The sequence below is a fragment of the Podarcis vaucheri genome, assembly GCF_965113315.1.
Source record: "Podarcis vaucheri genome assembly, chromosome: 1".
Lineage (NCBI taxonomy): Eukaryota > Metazoa > Chordata > Lepidosauria > Squamata > Lacertidae > Podarcis > Podarcis vaucheri.
This window is the reverse complement of record NC_138759.1, coordinates 6,056,388-6,078,518: the sequence shown is the minus strand read 5'-3', so window position 1 is coordinate 6,078,518 and position 22,131 is coordinate 6,056,388. Positions and strand designations below refer to the sequence as shown.

Genomic DNA, 22,131 nt, shown 5'->3' with positions numbered 1-22,131 from the left:
GCAGGCCCTGCGGAAAGATGTCCAGTCAAAGGCGACTATGGAGTTGTGGTGCTCATCTTACTTTTCAGGCCTAGGGAGCCGGCGTTTGTCCACAGACAGCTTTCTGGGTCATGTGGCCAGCAGGACTACGCCGCTTCTGGTGCAACAGAACACAGTGACTGAAGCCAGAGCGCATGGAAAGGCCGTTTACCTTCCTGTCGCAGTGGTACCTATTTATCTACTTGCGCTGGTGTGCTTTTGAACTGCTAGGTTGGCAGGAGCTGGGACAGAGCAACGGGAGCTCACCCTGTCGCGGGGATTCGAAGCACCGACCTTCTGATCGGCAAGAAGCATAGCTGTCAACTTTTCCCTTTTCTTGTGTGGAATCCTATTCGGAATAAGGGAATTTCCCTTTAAAAAAGGGAAACGTTGACAGCTATGGCAAGAAGCACTCTGAACACTCTAAAGTGTTATAGGTAAAGGTAAAGGGAACCCTGACCGTTAGGTCCAGTTAAAGGCAACTATGGGGTTGCGGCACTCATCTTGCTTTCAGGCGAGGGAGCCGGCGTTTGTCCACAGACAGCTTTCTGGGTCATGTGGTCAGCAGGACTAAACCGCTTCTGGCACAATGGGACACTGTGATGAGTGCCAGAATGCATGGAAACGCTGTTTACCTTCCCGCTGCAGTAGTACCTATTTATCTACTTGCGCTGGCGTGCTTTCGAACTGCTGGGGTTGGCAAGAGCTGGGCCAGAGCAACGGGGGATTTGAACTGCCGACCTTCTGATCGGCAAGCCCCAGAGGCTCAGTGGTTTAGACCACACCGCCACCCGCATCCCCACTGAAATGAACGAGCACCCTGAAGTCCTCAGACAACTCTCACGTATTTCAACTAGGCTTCTCCAGGAGAAGTCGGCGCTGCATTTAGATCTTTGCAGCAACACAGGAGACCTACACAATTCCACTCCCTCCCTCCTTGCTTGGAACCCTAATGGATGTTTGTTACCATGGCTGTTGCCACGTTTTGAAAACCTTCAAATAACAATATTTATTTAGGAATAGGAAGTGAGACATGCAAACCTGCCGGAAGAGCCACAGCTGGGATCATTCGGCTTGTAACTTAAAGGGTTAATACAACGCTAGGTAACTTGCTGAAAAGACTTGGAAAACAGGAATACAAAAGGGGAGGTGTGAGGAGGTCAAGGAAATAAGCAAATGAGATCAAAGATGCTGAAAAATGGATTTATCTTTTTTAAAAATATATTTTTTTCCCTTCTTTTTCTATTTCCTTTTTTTCTTCTTTCTAGGTTGCCTTTTTGACAACTTTCTTGTTAGCTTGTGTTTGTTAGTCTTTGTTTGTTTTTTCTTTATGTGTAATTTTTTGTATAATCTCAATAAATATTCTTTTTTTTTAAAAAAAGGGGGGAAAATACAACACGAGGTAAGCCCACTTAGCCAAGGGAAGGTGGTGGAGGGGTTGCTTAGCAACCAGGGATGTTTGACAGAGGCAACACGTGCTCTGATTGGCTGCGTAGCTGTGACATTCCTCCAGCTGCCTAACTGAACCTGACCCTGTTCTCCACCAGCCCAGACCCTAATTTAGGCACGGCTTCTTTCCCCTCGAGTTATACGCTGTTTTGTTCAAGTTTGCTCAGTGCGGTGCGACTGGAGGAAAAGGAAAGAGCCCTCCCGCACGCCCCCCAAGACCGCCACCCGCGACTTACTTGTGCCCGTGCCCGTTCCGATCGTGTTGATTGTTGCGGGGACGGAAGAGGAGGAATAGAGAGGGAGGTGGCCGTTCTCGCAGCCCAGGTTCTTATCCTGCCAGCTGGAGGCGTTGACGCAGATGCCGGAGTCCCGCGAACTCTGCCACCCGTTGAGCTTATCGTCCGAGTTCTGTCTTTGGTGATAGTAGTGCGAGGGCCCGTAATCGACCGAGTCGGACCGGCCCCTGCCCTGGCTCCCGTAGGTGCCCAGCGATGTGCGGTCCTCCAGGTGGTTCAGCCACATGGCCAGGGCGCTCCTGTCCTCTAGGGACGTGGCGGGGTGGATCAGGGCGTAAGACAGGAGCTGCCTGCTCTCCTCTATGTGCTGGTTGTGTTCGATGGAGTGAGCCAGGATTTTGGGAAGGAGCTTCATGTACTCCACTTTCGCCTCAATGTTCCCCGGCTTCAGCAGAGGCAGGTGGGTTAGCAGGAGCGAAATCACCTTGTCCTTTGATTCCTGCTGCCACTGGTTAATGATTCCTGTTGTGCCAGGGAAGGGGGGGGGGAGGAGGAAAGGGGCAGGAGAAAGAGAGTTGTGAAATCAGCAAACCGCCCGAGCGAGCAAATAAGGAGATTCAGACGCACCGAGGCGGCTTTGCGAGGCCGATCCCCGCAGAACAAGCAACGACGCAGTCTAGTTCTTTTCTCCTCCCCGCACAAAGCGGAAGAAGAAAAGGGAGTGCAAAACCAAACCAAAGAGGTGACTTGATCTCTCTGCTGGGAGTGTGCAGACTTCTGAGTCACACAGAACGCCCAGGCGCTGATTTTCTCAGCCTGTTATTGCAATCAGGAAGATTAAAGAAATTTAATAGATGACATAAAAATTTAATAAATAGAATAATAGGTTGGGGGAGGCGGGATTACAGTCATACCTCGGGTTACAGACGTGTCAGGTTGCGCGATTTCGGGTTGTGCACTGTGCCGAACCCGGAAGTACCGGAACGAGTTACTTCCGGGTTTCGGCGCTTGTGCATGCGCAGAAGCGCTAAATCGTGCTTTGCGCATGCGCAGAAGCGCCGAATTGCGACCCGCTTGTGTGCAGACGCAGCGCTGTGGGTTGTGGACGCTGCGGGTTGCAAACATGCTTCCCTCACGGATCACGTTTGCAACCCAAGTGTCCACTGTATTGGGTTGTTTTTGGTTTTATTATGTATTCTGTGTTTTTTATATTGCAGTTTTGTGTTGCGAACCGCCCTGAGGTCTACGGGCATAGGACAGTATACCAAATTAATAAGTAAAATAAAAATAACGAATAAAATAAAGAAATCACACCTGGGTCAGCTGCCCTGTTGCCACTGGCACAAGATACAGTCAGAAAAGATATGCGAGGGTCACTGATCCACACAGACCTGTACTGATCATTTGTGGACCAGGGGAAGAAAATAACTACTTACCTGTTAAAATAAATTCCTTCCAGTAGCACCTTAAAGACCAACTAAGTTAGTTCTTGGTATGAGCTTTCGTGTGCATGCACACTTCTTCAGATACACTGAAACAGAAGTTGCCAGATCCTTCTATATAGTGAGAAGGTGGGGAGGGGTATTACTCAGAAGGGTGGTGGGAATGGGAGATTGGCAGATAGCTGAGATGAGCCTGTTGACGACTCTTAACGACTGCAATAGGTCTTACAGGAAAAGGCAAGGGGTGAGAAGGTGAAAAATGGCTTAGTCATGTATAATGAGATAAGAATCCAATGTCTTTGTTCAGACCAGGTCTCTCCATGGTTTTAAGTTTGGTAATGAGTTGCAATTCAGCAGCTTCTCTTTCCAGTCTATTTCTGGATCTGGCAACTTCTGTTTCAGTGTATCTGAAGAAGTGTGCATGCACACGAAAGCTCATACCAAGAACTAACTTAGTTGGTCTTTAAGGTGCTACTGGAAGGAATTTCTTTATTTTGACTATGGCAGACCAACACGGCTACCTATCTGTAACTACTTACCTGTTACACACCCTGATTAATTTATATTTGGGTTTTTTTTATGGTGGATATAACAAATTCAGAATTAAAAAGAATAGCAGTACTTTCCACACAGACCCAGTTCACATGCAACACAAACCCAAAATATGTCTTACCATGAACTTCCAGAGAAGAGAGAGCAGTGACTGTAGCCAAGCATTTATCTGTGGCTTATTCTTATTTATTTATTAGATTTATTTACCAGCCGTCATCAAAATAATGATAATATAATAAGAACAATTTATTATTTATACCCCGCCCATCTGGCTGGGTTTCCCCAGCCACTCTGGGAGGCTCCCAATCGAATATTAAAAACACAATACAGCATTAAACATTAAAAACTTCCCTAAACAGGGCTGCCTTCAGATGTCTTTTAAAAGTAGTTACAGATAGGTAGCCGTGTTGGTCTGCCATAGTCAAAATAAAAAAATTCCTTCTAGTAGCACCTTAAAGACCAACTAAGTTAGTTCTTGGTATGAGCTTTCGTGTGCATGCACGAAATGGTATCTGAAGAAGTGTGCATGCACACGAAAGCTCATACCAAGAACTAACTTAGTTGGTCTTTAAGGTGCTACTGGAAGGAATTTTTTATTTTAAAAGTAGGATACTTGCTTATTTCAAAAGATCTCAGGGCCATTCACAAAATAAAGATTCAAGATGAAAGCACAAATAAATAGTCAAAACAGAATCAATGAAACAGTACCACACTTGGTTTGACTGGAAAAGGCAGACAAACTTCTTTTTGAATTCTGCTAGGCAAAATTTCCTACTGTCTTTCACTGTTTTAATGGGCAAGGTTGCAATCCAATCGTTACTTACACAGGCACCAAGTCCCACTGAAATCAGAGGGCCTTACTCTTGAGTAAACATATTTAGGATTGTACTGGTGTAATTTATTCACTCTTGCTTAGAAAATATCTGAGGTAGAAACAGAAAGCTTGCTTTTAACACAGTGATGATCTCATTTGGTGACTTACGCAAATCCATTCTTTTTAAAAATTTAATTAATCATTTTTTCGATACAAACATCAACCGCAAAGACATATACAGCAAAAACCATAACGACAATAATAACACAATTTGACAATTCAGATTTGAATACACTGATACACCTATGACTACAATATTTCCCCACCTCTCTCTCCTCCCCCTACTTCCCATCACTATCTGCCTTACTGTTAAGCGAATCCATTCTGACATAAGCAAGGCTTCCTATGCAACTTCCCCAGGTAAGGGTAAAGGGACCCCTGACCATTAGGTCCAATTGTGGCCGACTCTGGGGTTGCGGCACTCATCTCGCTTTATCGGCTGAGGGAGCCGGTGTACAGCTTCCGGGTCATGTGGCCAGCATGACTAAGCCGCTTCTGGCGAACCAGAGCAGCACACGGAAGTGCCGTTTACCTTCCCGCTGGAGCGGTACCTATTTATCTACTTGCACTTTGACGTGCTTTGGAACTGTTAGGTTGGCAGGAGCAGGGACCGAGCAATGGGAGCTCACCCGTTGCGGGGATTCGAACCGCTGACCTTCTGATCGGCAAGTCCTAGGCTCTGTGGTTTAACCCACAGCGCCACCCGCGTCCCCAGAACCATCCATAATTCTCGTTGCCATTCTGGGTTGTCCAGGTTTACACCCACCATCACTGCTCTTATCCTAACATTGTGCAAATTCCACTTGGAAAGCCGACAGAGAGCCAAATGTCTCTGCATGCAGTGGCGTAGCATGGGTTGTCAGCACCCGGGGCAAGGCAAGTAATTTGCGCCCCCTAACCCATGGATTTGCGCCCCCTAACCCGTGGATTTGCGCCCCCTAACCCTAACCCCCAGATGTTGTGCCCGGTGCGGCCGGCCCCCCCTGCACCCCCCACGCTACGCCACTGTCTGCATGGGGGTTATGGCAGGTTCACAGATAAAAGTGGAGGCAGAAAGGCAAGGAGCTGCTGCAGAAGGAAGGAAGGAAGGAAGGAAGGAAGGAAGGAAGGAAGGAAGGGGAAAGACGTGTAGGAGAAAAAGAATGGCAAGCATCTCGGTTCAGCGGCACATTTGTGCTTAAATCGCCCAAACCCACACAGTCCTATGGCGGTCATGCAACCGCCTCCGACATCACAGGCATGCCCCAAATACACAGAGCTCTCTCCTCATGTTTCATGGCCATGTTTCATGGCCGACAATGCACCCCCCCGGCACAAAACACCGCAAGCTGAAAATCCAACTGGCCAGTTCAGGGTAGCTTCTAATCAGATCTAACACACACACACACACACACACACACACACACACACAGCCTTCAAGAAGTCTTTCAGACAGTGGTTCCTGAATTTCTTTTGGGGCACCGCTCCCTTGGTTCTGTAAATTCACGCCAGTGCCCCTCCACCCTACAAAAAGCATTATTCATAAACAGCTGTTTGCATGGCCCACCCAGGAAAATATTAGCACAATTAACAGCAACGGTGCGTTTATTCAAAATCCAATTACCGTATTTTTCGCTCTGTAAGACGCACTTTTTCCCTCCTAAAAAGTAAGGGGATCTTATGGAGCGAATGCAGGCTGCGCAGCTATCCCAGAAGCCCGAACAGCGAGAGGGATCACTGTCCCTTCCTCCCGCAAAAGCCCCCAAGAGCCGCACAGAGCAAACTGTCAGTGTTTAAAGAATATTTTTTTCCTTGCATTCCCCCTTTAAAAACTAGGTGCGTCTTATGGTCAGGTGCGTCTTATGGAGCGAAAAATACGGTAAGACTATGTAGCTTAATTAATTCAACAAAACTGATGAACTTGATGATTCAGTGCTACCAGCTTTTCATTAAAAAAAAATAATTCAGAAATTATATACAAAAAAAGACAAACAAAACACAGACAAAAAAGAACAAGTATAATTTCAATCCCTTATTTTCTTATGCCTTACTTCGCTGACCTCCTCCTACCTCCCCTTTCTGTATTCCAATTTCAAAATATTTATTCAGCAAGTCCTCTCCCTTAATTTCATTTAGTTTTAACTTTTCTTTTCTTTTAACTTGAACATGATTGCTATAACCACCTAGCTTCTAAGCCGTCATCGTTCTAACATTCATTAATTTTGCAGTGTTTCTCATCCCTTTCTTCAGTTTATTTTTGACAACCTTATCTTCATTTAGTTTAGTTCATTTACAAAATCCAGTTTTACCTTATCCAAACTTAATCCTCGAACTTATACATCAGTTCTTATTCTTAAACCATTTTTTCTAAGGCCGACCAAGGTTCCCTTCCACGAATTTCCCAATTTGCATAACAATGATAAGAAAAAATAAAAGCAACAAAATAAATTGTAATTATGAACCCTTTGGGATTCCAGTGCTACCAGCTTTTCAAGGTCTAATAGTCTTTTGCACCTCCCCCTGGAGCCTCCTTGCCTCTTAGCACCCCCCCCAGGTGATCCCACTGCCCCCCAGGGGGTGGTACTGGTCACTTTGAGAAACACTGCTTTAGGACCTCCTAGATTTTTTATACCTGAGCACGGTGCTTTCTAGATTGAAACTGGAGGCACACCTCAAAATGCAATGTTACCTGCATCCTCATCTCAAAGCAGCTGTGAGAGACTTTGGGGGTGCCAGTGACTGCCTTGGTCTCAGTATAGGGTGAGATCACTGGAGGCTGTGCTGCCTTTATGATATACAGTCGTATTTACATTTATACATACAAGGGGACGCGGGTGGCGCTGTGGGTTAAACCACAGAGCCTAGGACTTGCCGATCAGAAGGTCAGCGGTTCGAATCCCCGCGACGGGGTGAGCTCCCGTTGCTCGGTCCCTGCTCCTGCTTCGAAAGAACGTCAAAGTGCAAGTAGATAAATAGGTACCACTCCGGCGGGAAGGTAAACAGTGTTTCCATGCGCTGCTCTGGTTCGCCAGAAGCGGCTTCGTCATGCTGGCCACATGACCCGAAAGCTGTACGCCGGCTCCCTTGGCCAATAAAGTGAGATGAGCGCCGCAACCCCAGAGTCGGCCACGACTGGACCTAATGGTCAGGGGTCCCTTTACCTTTACCTAACCCTGGCTGAGCAGGCGTGGACTTTTGATGTGCCAGGGCCTCCCGCCAGTCTGTTGTTCCTACTTGGGAGTAAGCTGCCTTGAGTTCAGCAAGGTTAGACAAATTATCAGCATGCGCACAAGAGCAAAAATCACATGAATTGTTCAAAAGCATGCCAAATGCAAGCTTTTGCCTTTCAATAAAAAGTTGTTTGCGTCGTTGAAAGCTCTGTTATTGTGTTTTTCTTTTAAGGCAGAAGATCTTAATGGACGAGTGGTTTTTTTCTAAACTAAAACCTCAGTATTCAGGTTAAATTGCTGCGTTGGCACTTTGCAATAAATAAGTGGGTTTTGGGTTGCAGTTTGGGCACTCTGTCTCTAAAAGGTTCGCCATCACTGCCCTAGGATGAGTGGCATACAGCCAGGTATGGGAGAGCGAGACTTTCCGCCTCTTTCTGAAGGCACTATTGAGTTGTTTCTAAGGCAACATGTCTGTACCTGACCAACCCTTTAAACGTGTAAAAAGGATGCTTAACAGGTTTGTCTTGAGCAGGGGTCAGCAAACTTTTTCAGCAGGGGGCCGGTCCACCGTCCCTCAGAACTTGTGGGGGGCCAGACTATATTTTGGGGAGGGAAATGAATGAATGCCCCACAAATAACCCAGAGATCCATTTAAAATAAAAGCACACATTCTACTCATGTAAAAACACGCTGATTCCCGGACTGTCTGCGGGCCGGATTGAGAAGGCGATTGGGCCAAATCTGGCCCCTGGGCCTTAGTTTGCCTACCCATGGTCTAGGGGCATTAAAGAAATTGCCTTGACCACTCCAGAAGTTCCTTCAACTGTTGGCTCCCAACGTATAGATATAAAATGACAGGCTTGGATGTCACGCAAAGGCATCATGCACACCAAGCCCCTCTTACAATAATATATCCACTCATTTCTCAACACCTCCTTTCTCTCATTTTCTCCAGTTAAGTCAAGGCTCAGGGATGGATCTTGGCTTTCAGGCCAATGGCAGCACTTCTGAAATTCCTCTCCACCAATCAGCTGCACCTCAAAAGCCTCAAATGTCCGCTGATACTAACTTGAACTTTACCATTCATTGTACAGTGGTGCCTCGCAAGACGAAATTAATTCGTTCCGCAAGTTTTTTCTTCTTGCGAGTTTTTCGTCTTGCGATGCACGGTTTCCCATAGGAATGCATTGAAAATCAATTAATGCGTTCCTAGGGAAACCACCTTCAGACCAGGTCCGGGGACAGTCTGTCCCCCGACCTCTTCTGAAGGCTGGGGGGGGGGACAAGGGCTTTTCTTCCCACAACCAGCCTTCAGAAGGCTGTTCTGAAGGCTGGCGGTGGGGAAAAAAGCCCTTCTCCCCACCTCCCGCCCCGCAAGCTCCGGGGACAGGAGGGCTTTGCTGCCGACCGCCAGCATTTTAAAAGCCCCTGCTGTCCCGGGGAGATTTTAAAATGCTGGCGGGCGGGAGCGAACTCTTCGCTCCTGCCCGCCAGCATTTTAAGATTGCCCGGGGCAGCGGAGAGGTCTCCGCTGTCCCGGGAAGGCAGGCGGGGGGGGGGCAAAGACTTTTGCCCCCCACCGGCCTTCAGAAGAGGTCCTGGACCTCTTCTGAAGGCCGGCGGGGGGCAAAAGTCTTTGCTCCCGACCGCCAGCAATTTAAAACAGGTCCCCGGAGATTTCCTATGGGCTTTCGTCTTGCGAAGCAAGCCCATAGGGAAATTCGTCTTGCAAAGCGCCTCCAAAACAGAAAACCCTTTCGTCTTGCGGGTTTTCCGTCTTGCGAGGCGTTCGTCTTGCGGGGCACCACTGTACTCTTTCTCAACCTGGTCCCACCAGACGCTGATGGAGTCCGACTCCTGTCTCACCTAACCTTTGACCTTGCTTGGTGCAGGTGATAAACCTGAACGGCAGCAGGTTGGTCATTGTGCTTTCGGCAGACTTCACATACAGTTTTGGTAAAAGCCCAGCAGACATTTCCTCTCAACGTAAAGGCAGTTCCTGTCAGCTGTATAAAATCGACACCTTTGGCTTTAACGTCTAAGCATCTCAACATGGTCAGCAAAATTCCAGCACTTAAGCGATCTACACAAATCACTTCTAGGCAGGATGGGTGCAGGTTATGGCAGAAGCTGAACGTTGTTTTCTGTAAGCATGGCCAGGAGTGTGCTCACACCCAGACATTCACACTCAGGTGCAAGACACAAGCTGAAGCCCCTCTGATCAAGGGAACCGCAGTATAAAGTCACAACATCCCTGACTAAGGCCGCATTCATACCACACGTTGAAAAGCACCATGAAACCACTTTAAACAGTCATGGCTTCTTCCCCCAAGGTATTCTGGGAGCTGCAGTTTGCTAAGGGTGCAGAGAGCTGTTAGGACATCCCTGTTTCTCGTCACAGAAGTTCCTGGTGAACGAGGACTGATTGTTGAACCACTCTGGGAAAGAGAGGCTTAGCAATATTTTATATATACCATATTTTTTTGCTCTATAAGACACACCAGACCATTAGATGCACCTAGTTTTTGGAGGAGGAAAACAAGAAAAAAAATATTCTGAATCTCAGAAGCCAGAACAGCAAGAGGGAAAAAGTGAGTCTTATAGAGCAAAAAATACAGGTTGTGTTTATTATTTAATTATTTTTATTGATTAATTATTATTACAATACATATATATATATATATATATATATATATATATATATATATATATGCTTTCGTAGATTTTCACGGGTACAGGAATGCAGGTTTTGGTGTCTTCGGGTGTCTTCCCGTGTAAGAGTCGGGGTGTCTGGGCGACGTTTCGACGAGGTCTCACTCGTCATCTTCAGGCTGGTGCTTTCGGCTTCTTGTTACTGGAACAGAGCAGAATCTGGTGTTTGAGTTCCTATAAATACTGTTGAGGGGTGTGGTGTATAGCCTCCAACGTTCTGGGCAGAGAGGAAGTTCCTAGATTAGTGTGCCTTTTCTTCTTTTGTTCCTTAATTACTTGAGGGATATCTTGGGTGATTTCATGAGTGATATTCTGAATACCACTGGGTGGGTCATTAAGTGTAGATTAGTTGCTAAAGCTTTCGTGTCTTGACCTCTTGAGCTTGTGAAGAGTTTTTCTGAGAAGATGGCTGTGCTGCATTTAGTTGTGCTCTGGCTTGGCTTCGTGTATAGGGGCGAGCTGTAATTTTGTGCCTTGTGCCAGCCAGATCTGTGTAGGGATTGCAGGGGGGTGCAGCATCCGGAGGTGCCACTATAGTTTGGCTACTGGATGGAGTCTGTAATATGTCTGTGGAGAGGGTCTGGGTTTGGGTCTGGTGTGGTTGATTGGTGACGGCGTTCTGTGTGCCTCTGGTTCTGGTGTCGGTTTTTGTGGGGAGGGCTAATTTCCAGATGTCAGGCAGGCGGGACGTGTCGTCACGCTTGTTCATGTTGTGAGGGTGTTTCTCTATCTCGATGGCTTCCATGATTATTCTCTTGTGGTGATGTTCCATGTTAAAGAGCAATTTGGAATCTGCAAAATTAATTTCGTGTCCTGTTTCTTTCATGTGTTGGAAAAGAGAGGAAGTTTTTTCTTCTTTTTTGACGGCATTCTTGTGTTCTGCGATACGTGCATTTATTCGTCTGTTTGTTTGTCCAATGTACGTGGCTGGGCAGACTTTGCAGGGTATTTCATAGACCCCTTGGTTTTCGAGCTGGATTTTGTCTTTTGGGTTTCTGAGGATATTGGCTATTTTTTGTTTGGTGCAGAAGGCTGTTTTGATATTGTGTTTATGGAGGATTTTGCTAATTTTGTCTGTAGTGCCCTTGATATAAGGAAGGAGGGCCATGCCATTGTTTTCTTCTGTGTCTTGGTTTTTGGGGGGTGTTTCTTTTTGGATTAGCTTCGTAACCTTGTTTTTCTGGTATCCATTGGCGATTAACACATTTGAGAGATTCTGTAACTCAGTTGTCAAGTGGTCTTTGTCAGCCAGGCGTTTGGTTCTGGAGATGAGAGTCTTGGCTACGGAGTTTATTTGTGCAGGGTGGTGGTGTGATTGTGCATGTAAGTAGCGGTTGGTGTGTGTTTTTTTCCGGTAGATAGTGTGTCCTAGGGAGCCATCAGGTTTTTTGTAGATTAGGACGTCAAGAAAGGGGAGTTGGTTGTTGTCTTCTATTTCCATAGTGAATTGTATTTTGGGGTGTAGGCTGTTGAGATGTGTGAGGAAGCTATCTAGTTTTTCTTTCCCGTGTGGCCAAATTACAAAGGTGTCGTCAACATATCTGAGCCAAAGTTTGGGTTTGTGTTCTGACTTGTCTAAAGCATTGGTTTCAAAGTGTTCCATGTACAAATTTGCGATGACCGGTGAGAGGGGTGATCCCATAGGTGCTCCTTCTATCTGTTTGTATCTTTGTCCATTGTGGATGAAGTACGTGCTGCCCAGAACGTTGGAGGCTATACACCACACCCCTCAACAGTATTTATAGGAACTCAAACACCAGATTCTGCTCTGTTCCAGTAACAAGAAGCCGAAAGCACCAGCCTGAAGATGACGAGTGAGACCTCGTCGAAACGTCGCCCAGACACCCCGACTCTTACACGGGAAGACACCCGAAGACACCAAAACCTGCATATATATATATATATATATATATATATATATATATATATATATATGCTTTCGTAGATTTTCACGGGTACAGGAATGCAGGTTTTGGTGTCTTCGGGTGTCTTCCCGTGTAAGAGTAGGGGTGTCTGGGCGACGTTTCGACGAGGTCTCACTCGTCATCTTCAGGCTGGTGCTTTCGGCTTCTTGTTACTGGAACAGAGCAGAATCTGGTGTTTGAGTTCCTATAAATACTGTTGAGGGGTGTGGTGTATAGCCTCCAACGTTCTGGGCAGAGAGGAAGTTCCTAGATTAGTGTGCCTTTTCTTCTTTTGTTCCTTAATTACTTGAGGGATATCTTGAGTGATTTCATGAGTGATATTCTGAATACCCCTGGGTGGGTCATTAAGTGTAGATTAGTTGCTAAAGATTTCGTGTCTTGACCTCTTGAGCTTGTGAAGAGTTTTTCTGAGAAGATGGCTGTGCTGCATTTAGTTGTGCTCTGGCTTGGCTTCGTGTATAGGGGCGAGCTGTGATTTTGTGCCTAGTGCCCGCCAGATCTATGTAGGGATTGCAGGGGGGTGCAGCATCCGGAGGTGCCACTATAGTTTGGCTACTGGATGGAGTCTGTAATATGTCTGTGGAGAGGGTCTGGGTTTGGGTCTGGTGTGGTTGATTGGTGACGGCGTTCTGTGTGCCTCTGGTTCTGGTGTCGGTTTTTGTGGGGAGGGCTAATTTCCAGATGTCTGGCAGGCGGGACGTGTCGTCACGCTTGTTCATGTTGTGAGGGAACAGAGCAGAATATATATACATATATATATATATGTTTTCTTAACATATCATTTCCAACAATCACATAACATAACTTCTTTTCTTAAACATTATTTTAGACTTCTGTCAACACCTCTGATGATTTCCCATCTTTTATCACTTATTCTGCATTTCTTAATACATCTATCACTCTTAATTGTCATCAACTAATAATTCTCCTCATGGTCTTTCTTGTAATATTTCATATAATTCTCCTTACAAAACTTCTTGCAGTCCTACTAGCGTAACCTGTTCATTTCTATTACTTTTCAAATAGTTCGTATGTTTACTCCAGTCTTCTAAGAATCTCTGATCCCGCAGGTTTCGAATCCTTCCAGTTAATTTATCCAGTTCTGCATAGTGGCTTAGCAATATTATTAGGCTCCCTCTCTCTTTGAATGCAGAACTAAAATCCAGGAAAGCAGATGTGCTCCAGGTACGGAACATTTGGGGAACACTGCTCAAAAGACACCCCATACCGGTGGGACGATCCCTCTCCAAAATAACCAAAACACCGCTACCGCTGCCTTGAGAGTTGGAAGTTTCACAGGAAGGAGGCTGCCCTCGATAGACTTTTAGCTTTCGTAAGAATGTGAATGAGCAACGCAAAGAAATGTGGTAGGTGGGAGAATCAATGAGCGCACACACAGAAAACCCCCCAGTGATTTCTTCGTCTTTTTTTACCATTTGTAAACAAGACAGCAATTTATAACAAGGAGCCAGGAGTATAATTAAAGACCACGAGGATTATTTTGGTAAGACTGAAGAAGGAAAACACAGTGCTAGGGATCCAAGAATATCACAGCAGCAGCAAATGAAGTCTTATTCCTACACACCGTTACCAAGGCGCATTTAAGAGCTCTGATTGTGAGCAGACAGGCCTTAAAATTGCTGTTTTATTATGCTCTTGCTTTCAGCTTCAGAGGTGTGGTCCCAACACATCTGGAAGGGCATGCTGTTGGGGAAAGCTGGAAGGCGATGGTAGTCTAAGAAGAGGCAGTTTAAGGGAGAAAAGGGAAAAATAACACACATACACTTTCTGGAAAACATAGCCCCAGCAAACTAAACCACCTCGGTTGCTCATCTTCAAATCCTGTTAAGAGAAGTCAACAAGAATGAAGAGGGAGTCAGACCGATGGTCTGTCTAGAAATAAATCGGCAGCATTGCTCCAGGATGCCTTTTTTAGCCGTTCTAACCTGAGGGTAAATTATGCAACATCTCAGGGCTAGTGGAGGGGATGCGAAAACACCACCCTTGCTTTCCAAGGCACACGGAGAAGTTTTTATACTGCAGCTAAGAAAAATCTTGCAGACTTTTGACACAGCTCAATCTGAACTGGGTAACAGATGACAGCAGAAGGTCCTTATCGGCTTGTGCCTGTAATCACCATCACACAGTCATGGAGGAAAGGGCTATCGGAGGCTACTAGCAGTGATGAGCAGATTTTGTGGGAGGAAAATAGGAATCCCCGTGACCCCTGTGTGTGGGGTAAATAACGAAGGAATTGGCTGGTTGCCTGGATTCAAAACGCGGGGCTTTGCACACTTTACAGCAGGAGAAAGCTCCCGATAGCAGCAGTATAGCATTAGGAATTCTTGGGAGAAAAGCAATGACAAACCTAGACAGCATCTTAAGAAGCAGAGACATCACCTGGCCAACAAAGGTCCGTATAGTTATAGCTATGGTTTTCCCAGTAGTGATGTATGGAAGTGAGAGCTGGACCATAAAGAAGGCTGATCGCCGAAGAATTGATGCTTTTGAATTCTGGTGCTGGAGGAGACTCTTGAGAGTCCCATGGGCTGCAAGAAGATCAAACCTCTCCATTCTGAAGGAAATCAGCCCTGAGTGCTCACTGGAAGGACAGATTGTGAAGCTGAGGCTCCAAGACTTTGGCCACCTCATGAGAAGACAAGACTCCCTGGAAAAGACCCTGATGTTGGGAAAGATGGAGGGCACAAGGAGAAGGGGACGACAGAGGACGAGATAGCTGGACAGTGTTCTCGAAGATACAAACATGAGTCTGACCAAACTGCGGGAGGCAGTGGAAGACAGGAGTGCCTTGTGTGCTCTGGTCCAGGGGGTCACGAAGAGTTGGACACGACTAAACGACTAAACAATAACAACACTAGCACCAACAATCAGCTGGCAGTTGACATCGGGGTGTGTGTGAGGTGCCGAAAGGAAGGAAACACTAAAGCAATGCATTGGTTTCGCTTTTTTGTCAAAGTAGGGCGCACAAACTATTTTAGTGCTCTCGACCAAACTGAAAACAAAACAGATCGTTCCTTGCGCAAGCCTCCTCTTCATGTGACGCTGTCATGTGACCGCCGGTCTTCTCTCTCTCCCCCCCTTCCCCCAATTTTATTTTTGCAGCTTCCGCGTGTGACCGGCCACTCGGCTTGAGCTCCAAGCTGGCTCTCTTGTGACCTGTAATAACACCGGTCTAAAATTAGAGCGTACACGGTTTCACTCGGTCCCTGCCAAGCGGAACGAGAGGAGTTTTCTGTCCCATGCTTGTCCATTCTGCAGGTGGCGCTCTGGAGCAATGGCTTCCCAATGCAGTGGTACCTTGGTTCTCAAACTTAATCCGTTCCGGATGTCCGTTCCAAAACCAAAGCGTTCCAAAACCAAGGCGTGCTTTCCCATAGAAAGTAATGCAAAACGGACTAATCCATTCCAGACTTTTAAACACAACCCCTAAAACCAGTGGTTTCCAAACTTTTTTTCAAAGAGGGCCAGATTTGATGAAGTGAAGGGCCATGGGGGCCAGCCAAAGTTGCTGAGCTTTTTTAGGATTGGATTAAACCGACCGGCGGGCCGGATTTAGTCATGCCTGCCCTAAAACAGCAATTTAACTGGAATTTTACTATTTTACTATCTAACGAGACCATTGATCCATAAAATGAAAGCAATAAACAATGTACTGCAGTTGCACAATCAATCAATAGCTGAACAGGGTTCCACACAGTCACAAAAAAAAGAACCACAAAATTGCAAAATAAATAGCAAAAACAGACAGACCCCAGCGTAACACTCAAAATGGAAGTGTGGCACTCAAATTGGAAGAGTAACACTCAAAACGGAGCACGTTCAGCTTCCGAAAAAAGTTCGCAAACCAGAACACTTACTTCCGGGTTTGCAGTGTTTGGGTTCCATGTTGTTTGAGTACCAATGCGTTTGAGAACCAAGGTATCACTGTGGCCAACTTTCAGAGTTTTCCATAGAAGCATCTGGGTGGCCACTGTGATAACAGTGGCTTGATCCAGCTGACTTTTCTCATGCTCTTATGATTTAGCAATGACTGTTATTTCAGGTCCATCCAGCAAATTAGGGGGAGAAAAGCTGTCCTGATAGAATTCGCTTCGCAGATCTATTTATTTATTTGGTCTAGTTCCGGTTCCAGGCAGAATTGGGTGTTTTAACCCTCAGGCCGCTCTGTTTATTGAGCATTCACCCTGATCTGCTTGCAGAAAGTGGAGTCAGAGGTTAGGTTGCATCAGGTCTTTATATTTAGCATTTGTTCTGATCTATTTAACGGTGGTGCTAATTTTATTATTTGCACCCCGCCCATGTGACTGGGTCGCCCCACTCTGGGCAGCTTGCAACAGATATAAAAACATAGTAAGCCACCGATAATTAAAAACCCTCCCTAAACAGGACTGCCTTCAGATGTCTTCTAAAACTTATATAGATAGGTAGCCGTGTTGGTCTGCCATAGTCAAAATAAAAAAATTCCTTCCAGTAGCACCTTAAAGACCAACTAAGTTAGTTCTTGGTATGAGCTTTTGTGTGCATGCACACTTCTTCAGATACACTGAAACAGAAGTTGCCAGACCCTTCTATATAGTGAGAAGGTGGGGAGGGGTATTACTCAGAAGGGTGGTGGGAATGGGAGATTGGCAGATAGCTGAGATGAGCCTGTTGACGACTCTTAATGACTGCAATAGGTCTTATGAGTAAGAGTCGTTAAGAGTCATCAACAGGCTCATCTCAGCTATCTGCCAATCTCCCATTCCCACCACCCTTCTGAGTAATACCCCTCCCCACCTTCTCACTATATAGAAGGATCTGGCAACTTCTGTTTCAGTGTATCTAAAAAAGTGTGCATGCACACGAAAGCTAAAACTTATATAGTTATTTATCTCTGATGGGAGTGAGTTCCACAGGGCACAATAATGTACATTCGTTCAGCATTCATCCTGATCTGCTTGTGGGGAGTTAATACGTCTTGCCGTTAAATCATTCATTCGTCCATTTCCAGAGTGGCACACAATTAACACCGATAAAAACTTAAAACAAAATAAACCGGACAGCGTCTTATGAGATTAATAACTATCACAAATAAAACAGGCCGTAAAAGCTAAAATAAGGTATCACCAAGGTTTTCACCCTCCCCAAAAACCTGGGCAGAGGGGCTGCATCTGTACCGGAACGAAAGCATGATCATCTGAATGTATCACCTGGGGGCGGGGAGACTGTCAAAGCTTCCCCAACACAAACACACCTCAAATATGGGTTTGTGTGAAGGTGGTCCAACAATAAAAGTGCCTCTCCAATTAAAAGGATGGAAATGTAATTGATTGGGTGTGTGAGAAACTTTAAATCCTAATTAGGAAGATTTGAGGATTCCATTCTATCCACATTTTTCAGCAAACTGGCTTGATTTACCCTTTTCTTGGGCTAATGCACAGGTTGCAGCGAACCTTCTACTTCACGCTGAATTTCGCCACAGAGTTTTCAAACCCCCAAATTGTACTTATATATATGAGTATGTAAAATACATAAAATGGTTTTTAACTGTGAAAAATATAAAGCGAATTTCCATTTGTAAAATAAGTAAATAAATCACGACGACTTGTGGGAATGGGACAAAACATACAAGCCTCCGGCGACCTGGAATCCTCCAGATGTTTTGAACGATAACTCTTATACAGCCACAGCTGGCTCCCTGCAGATGTTTTGAACTACAACTCCCCTGCAGCCCCGGCTGGCACCCTCCGGATGTTTTGAACTACAACTCCCCTGCAGCCCCGGCTGGCTCCCTCCAGATGTTTTGAACTACAACTCCCCTGCAGCCCCAGCTGGCACCCTCCAGATGTTTTGAACTACAACTCCCCTGCAGCCCCGACTGGCACCCTCCAGATGTTTTGAACTACAACTCCCCTGCAGCCCCAGCTGGCACCCTCCAGATGTTTTGAACTACAACTCCCCTGCAGCCCCGGCTGGCACCCGCCAGATGTTTTGAACTACAACTCCCCTGCAGCCCCGGCTGGCACCCTCCAGATGTTTTGAACTACAACTCCCCTGCAGCCCCGGCTGGCTCCCTCCAGATGTTTTGAACTACAACTCCCCTGCAGCCCCAGCTGGCACCCTCCAGATGTTTTGAACTACAACTCCCCTGCAGCCCCAGCTGGCACCCTCCAGATGTTTTGAACTACAACTCCCCTGCAGCCCCGGCTGGCACCCTCCAGATGTTTTGAACTACAACTCTCCTGCAGCCCCAGCTGGCACCCTCCAGATGTTTTGAACTACAACTCCCCTGCAGCCCCGGCTGGCACCCGCCAGATGTTTTGAACTACAACTCCCCTGCAGCCCCAGCTGGCACCCTCCAGATGTTTTGAACTACAACTCCCCTGCAGCCCCGGCTGGCACCCGCCAGATGTTTTGAACTACAACTCCCCTGCAGCCCCGGCTGGCACCCTCCAGATGTTTTGAACTACAACAGCCACGGCACAAGGTTGGCAAAGGCTGGAACAGATTTATGAATGAACGCGTAAGGAACTGGCATCCCTAACCCTAACCTGGATTTGCCTTTGGTCTCGATTTTTTTCTTGGTACCAGAAGAGGAGAAGGACAGGAAACCACACTAAGAGATAAACGGGCAAAGCAAAGAGGCATCATCGACCAAAAAAAAAGGGGGGGGGAGAGAATAAAGCCAGAACAAACAGAGCAGAGGGGGAAACGATCAAACACAAATTCCAAGCGAGTGACAGGGAAGCTGGACAAGCAACAATGACTCATGCAGGCCAATAAAAATGAGCCTGGATTCCCTGCCATATGACGCAAAGCGACGATGACTTCCACATTTAAGGAAGGGGTGGGAGAAGAGGGTGAAATCATCGCAGTGCAAGAGCCAGACTGGAAAGGCGGCCAGCCAAATGGAACGCCACCGGCTGCGATCGCCATGGCCAACTGGAAATTTAAAAAGGAAAGGAAGGAGAGAGAGAGAGAGAGAGAGAGAGAGAGAGAGAGAGAGAGACAGACACTGTTGGAAGGGAACATGGAAGCAAGGCTTAGGACGTCCGAATTTCCTCTCTGCCTCTCCCCTGGGCTGCATCTCTCTCTGCCCCATTTTGAAGAGCCAGAAGTCTTCCGAGGAAGAAGGACGGAAGGCTTGCGGCATGCCGGAGATCAACGCTGGCGTTTCCAGGTTGCTTGTTTCCATACCAAGGTGGAGAGCCAGTGTGGAGTTGTGGTTAGAGCAGAGCTAAGCATCCCCAACTCCCTCAACCGTTCCTCACAAGGCTTGGTTTCCAGACCTCTGGTCATCTTGGTTGCCTTCTTGGTCATCTTGAGAGCCAGTGTGGTGTAGTGGTTAAGAGTGGTGGACTTGCAATCTGGGGAACCGGGTTCGCTTCCCCGCTCCTCCACATGCAGCTGCTGGGTGACCTTGGGCCAGTCACACTTCTCTGAAGTCTCTCAGCCCCACTCACCTCACAGAGTGTTTGTTGTGGGGAAGGAAGGGAAAGGAGAATGTTAGCCGCTTTGAGACTCCTTTAGGTAGTGATAAAGCGGGATATCAAATCCAAAACTCTTCTTCCTCTTCTTCTTCTGCTAAACACCTTCCAGCTTGTCAATATCCTTCTTAAATTGTGGTGCCCAGAACAGGAGACAGTATTCCAGGTGTTGTCTGACCAAGGCAGAAGAGAGTGGGACTATTACTTCCCTTGATCTGGACACTAGACTTCTGTTGATGCAGCCTAGAATAGCGCTAGCATTTTTTGTTGCTGCATCACACTGTGGACTCATGTTAAGCTTGTGGTCCACTAAGACCCCTAGGTCCTATTCACATATACTGCTAGTAAGCCAGGTGTCCCCCACATTATATTTATGTATCTGATTCTTCCTGACTAAGTGCAAAACCTTACATTTGTCTCTTCTGAAATTCATTTTGGTAGCTTAAGCCAACTTCTCCAATCTGTTAAGCTCATCTGGAGTCCGTTCATGTGACAATTCTCTGACAACCCTACTTTGAGGTCAATTGCAGAGGCTCTGTTTGTGGTCTAACCCCCATGAAATGCTAAAAGGGTGGTGACACAAACCAGGGCATTGGCCTCTAACTCTGGAACTCCCCCTCCCCGAAAAATGTCAGCCCCCCCCCATAGTAGGCAGTTCTAAGAAACACATGGAGATCTGCAAGGGAACTTCCAGATGGTTATTTTCGGATAAGATTCAACCACATATCAGCAAATTCAGATTGCGCAATTATATCCAATCTGGAGCTCCTACAGAACAAACCCACTTCCCAAAGATTGTTGTTGTCGTTTTGCAATGAGGAAAGTGAAAGGTAGATGCAAGGAAAAGTGTGGAGTGATACCTGCTTTGGGGCAATGTCGTCTAACCTCCCTGCATACTGATCAGAATGAATGCGTAATAAACAGGTTTGGAAATATGCTAGGTGAGGTATGAAGAGGGTGAAAGAGGAGAGTGCAAAATATGGTCTGAAGCTCAACATCAAAAAACGAAGATCATGGCCACTGGTCCCATCACCTCCTGGCAAACAGAAGGCGAAGAAATGGAGGCAGTGAGAGATTTTACTTTCTTGGGCTCCATGATCACTGCAGATGGTGACAGCAGTCACGGAATTAAAAGACGCCGGCTTCTTGGGAGAAAAGCAATGACAAACCTAGACAGCATCTTAAAAAGCAGAGACATCACCTTGCCAAAAAGGTCCGTATAGTTAAAGCCATGGTTTTCCCAGTAGTGATGTATGGAAGTGAGAGCTGGAACATAAAGAAGGCTGATCACCGAAGAATGGATGCTTTTGAATTATGGTGCTGGAGGAGACTCTTGAGAGTCCCATGGACTGCAAGAAGATCAAACCTCTCCATTCTGAAGGAAATCAGCCCTGAGTGCTCACTGGAAGGACAGATCCTGAAGCTGAGGCTCCAATACATGAGGCCACCTCATGAGAAGAGAAGACTCCCTGGAAAAGACCCTGATGTTGGGAAAGATGGAGGGCACAAGGAGAAGGGGACGAAAGAGGACAAGATGGTGGGACAGTGTTCTCGAAGCTACCAACATGAGTTTGACCAAACTGCGGGAGGCAGTGGAAGACAGGAGTGCCTGGCGTGCTCTGGTCCAGGGGGTCACGAAGAGTCAGACAGGACTACACGACTAAACAAGAACAACAACAAGAAGAAGAATGCAGCACAGCTGATATGAACAAGAGTATTTCAGGGTTTCCCTCTAAGAAGAGCAAAAGCATTTTACAGTGGCAAAAAATAATAAGGTAGTGGAATCTGCTGTGGTGGTTTCTAGGTGAATGACTGCCAGAAGGGGGTTGCCAAACAGAGATTGGATTCCTAGTGTGATCATAAGGAGGTGGGAGATGCCAGGTCAATCTTTGGCTGCCATGTGCCATGGGAAGTGGAAATGTGTTGCTCACTGCAACGTTTGCACTCATCAAAAGCCAGCCACGAATCAGTAGCACATGCTAGAACAGCAAGTGCATTAACTCCCTGTTCCTTCCTTGCTGCCCCACTGGTTCTGCTGCAAACAAAATTTGCAGCTCCAGAGGAGGAGAGCTGAGTCAGAAATGACTGGGCTTATTCTTTCCCTGCAGTCAAGCAAGAAAGGGGGGGGGGGGAATTTTGCCCACCAAAAGCCCTGTTTATTAAGAGTAGAGCACAAACAATCCAACAGGCCATTGCAACACTTGTATCTTAATTACTGTAGGCAAATACAGTGGTGCCTCGCAAGATGAAATTAATTCGTTCCGCAAGTTTTTTCTTCTTGCGAGTT

At 46.5% G+C, this 22,131-nt stretch overlaps 1 protein-coding gene across 2 annotated transcripts in view; it reads right to left on the bottom strand.

The window, feature by feature from the left end:
- SAMD4A (sterile alpha motif domain containing 4A) overlaps positions 1 to 22,131 on the bottom strand; it is a 149,968-nt gene that overhangs the window by 67,152 nt on the left and 60,685 nt on the right. For both annotated transcript variants that reach the window (XM_082217651.1, XM_082217650.1), the window contains exon 3: positions 1,704 to 2,225. In XM_082217651.1, the coding sequence (XP_082073777.1) occupies positions 1,704 to 2,225 (522 nt within the window). The remainder of the gene's footprint in view (positions 1 to 1,703; positions 2,226 to 22,131) is intronic.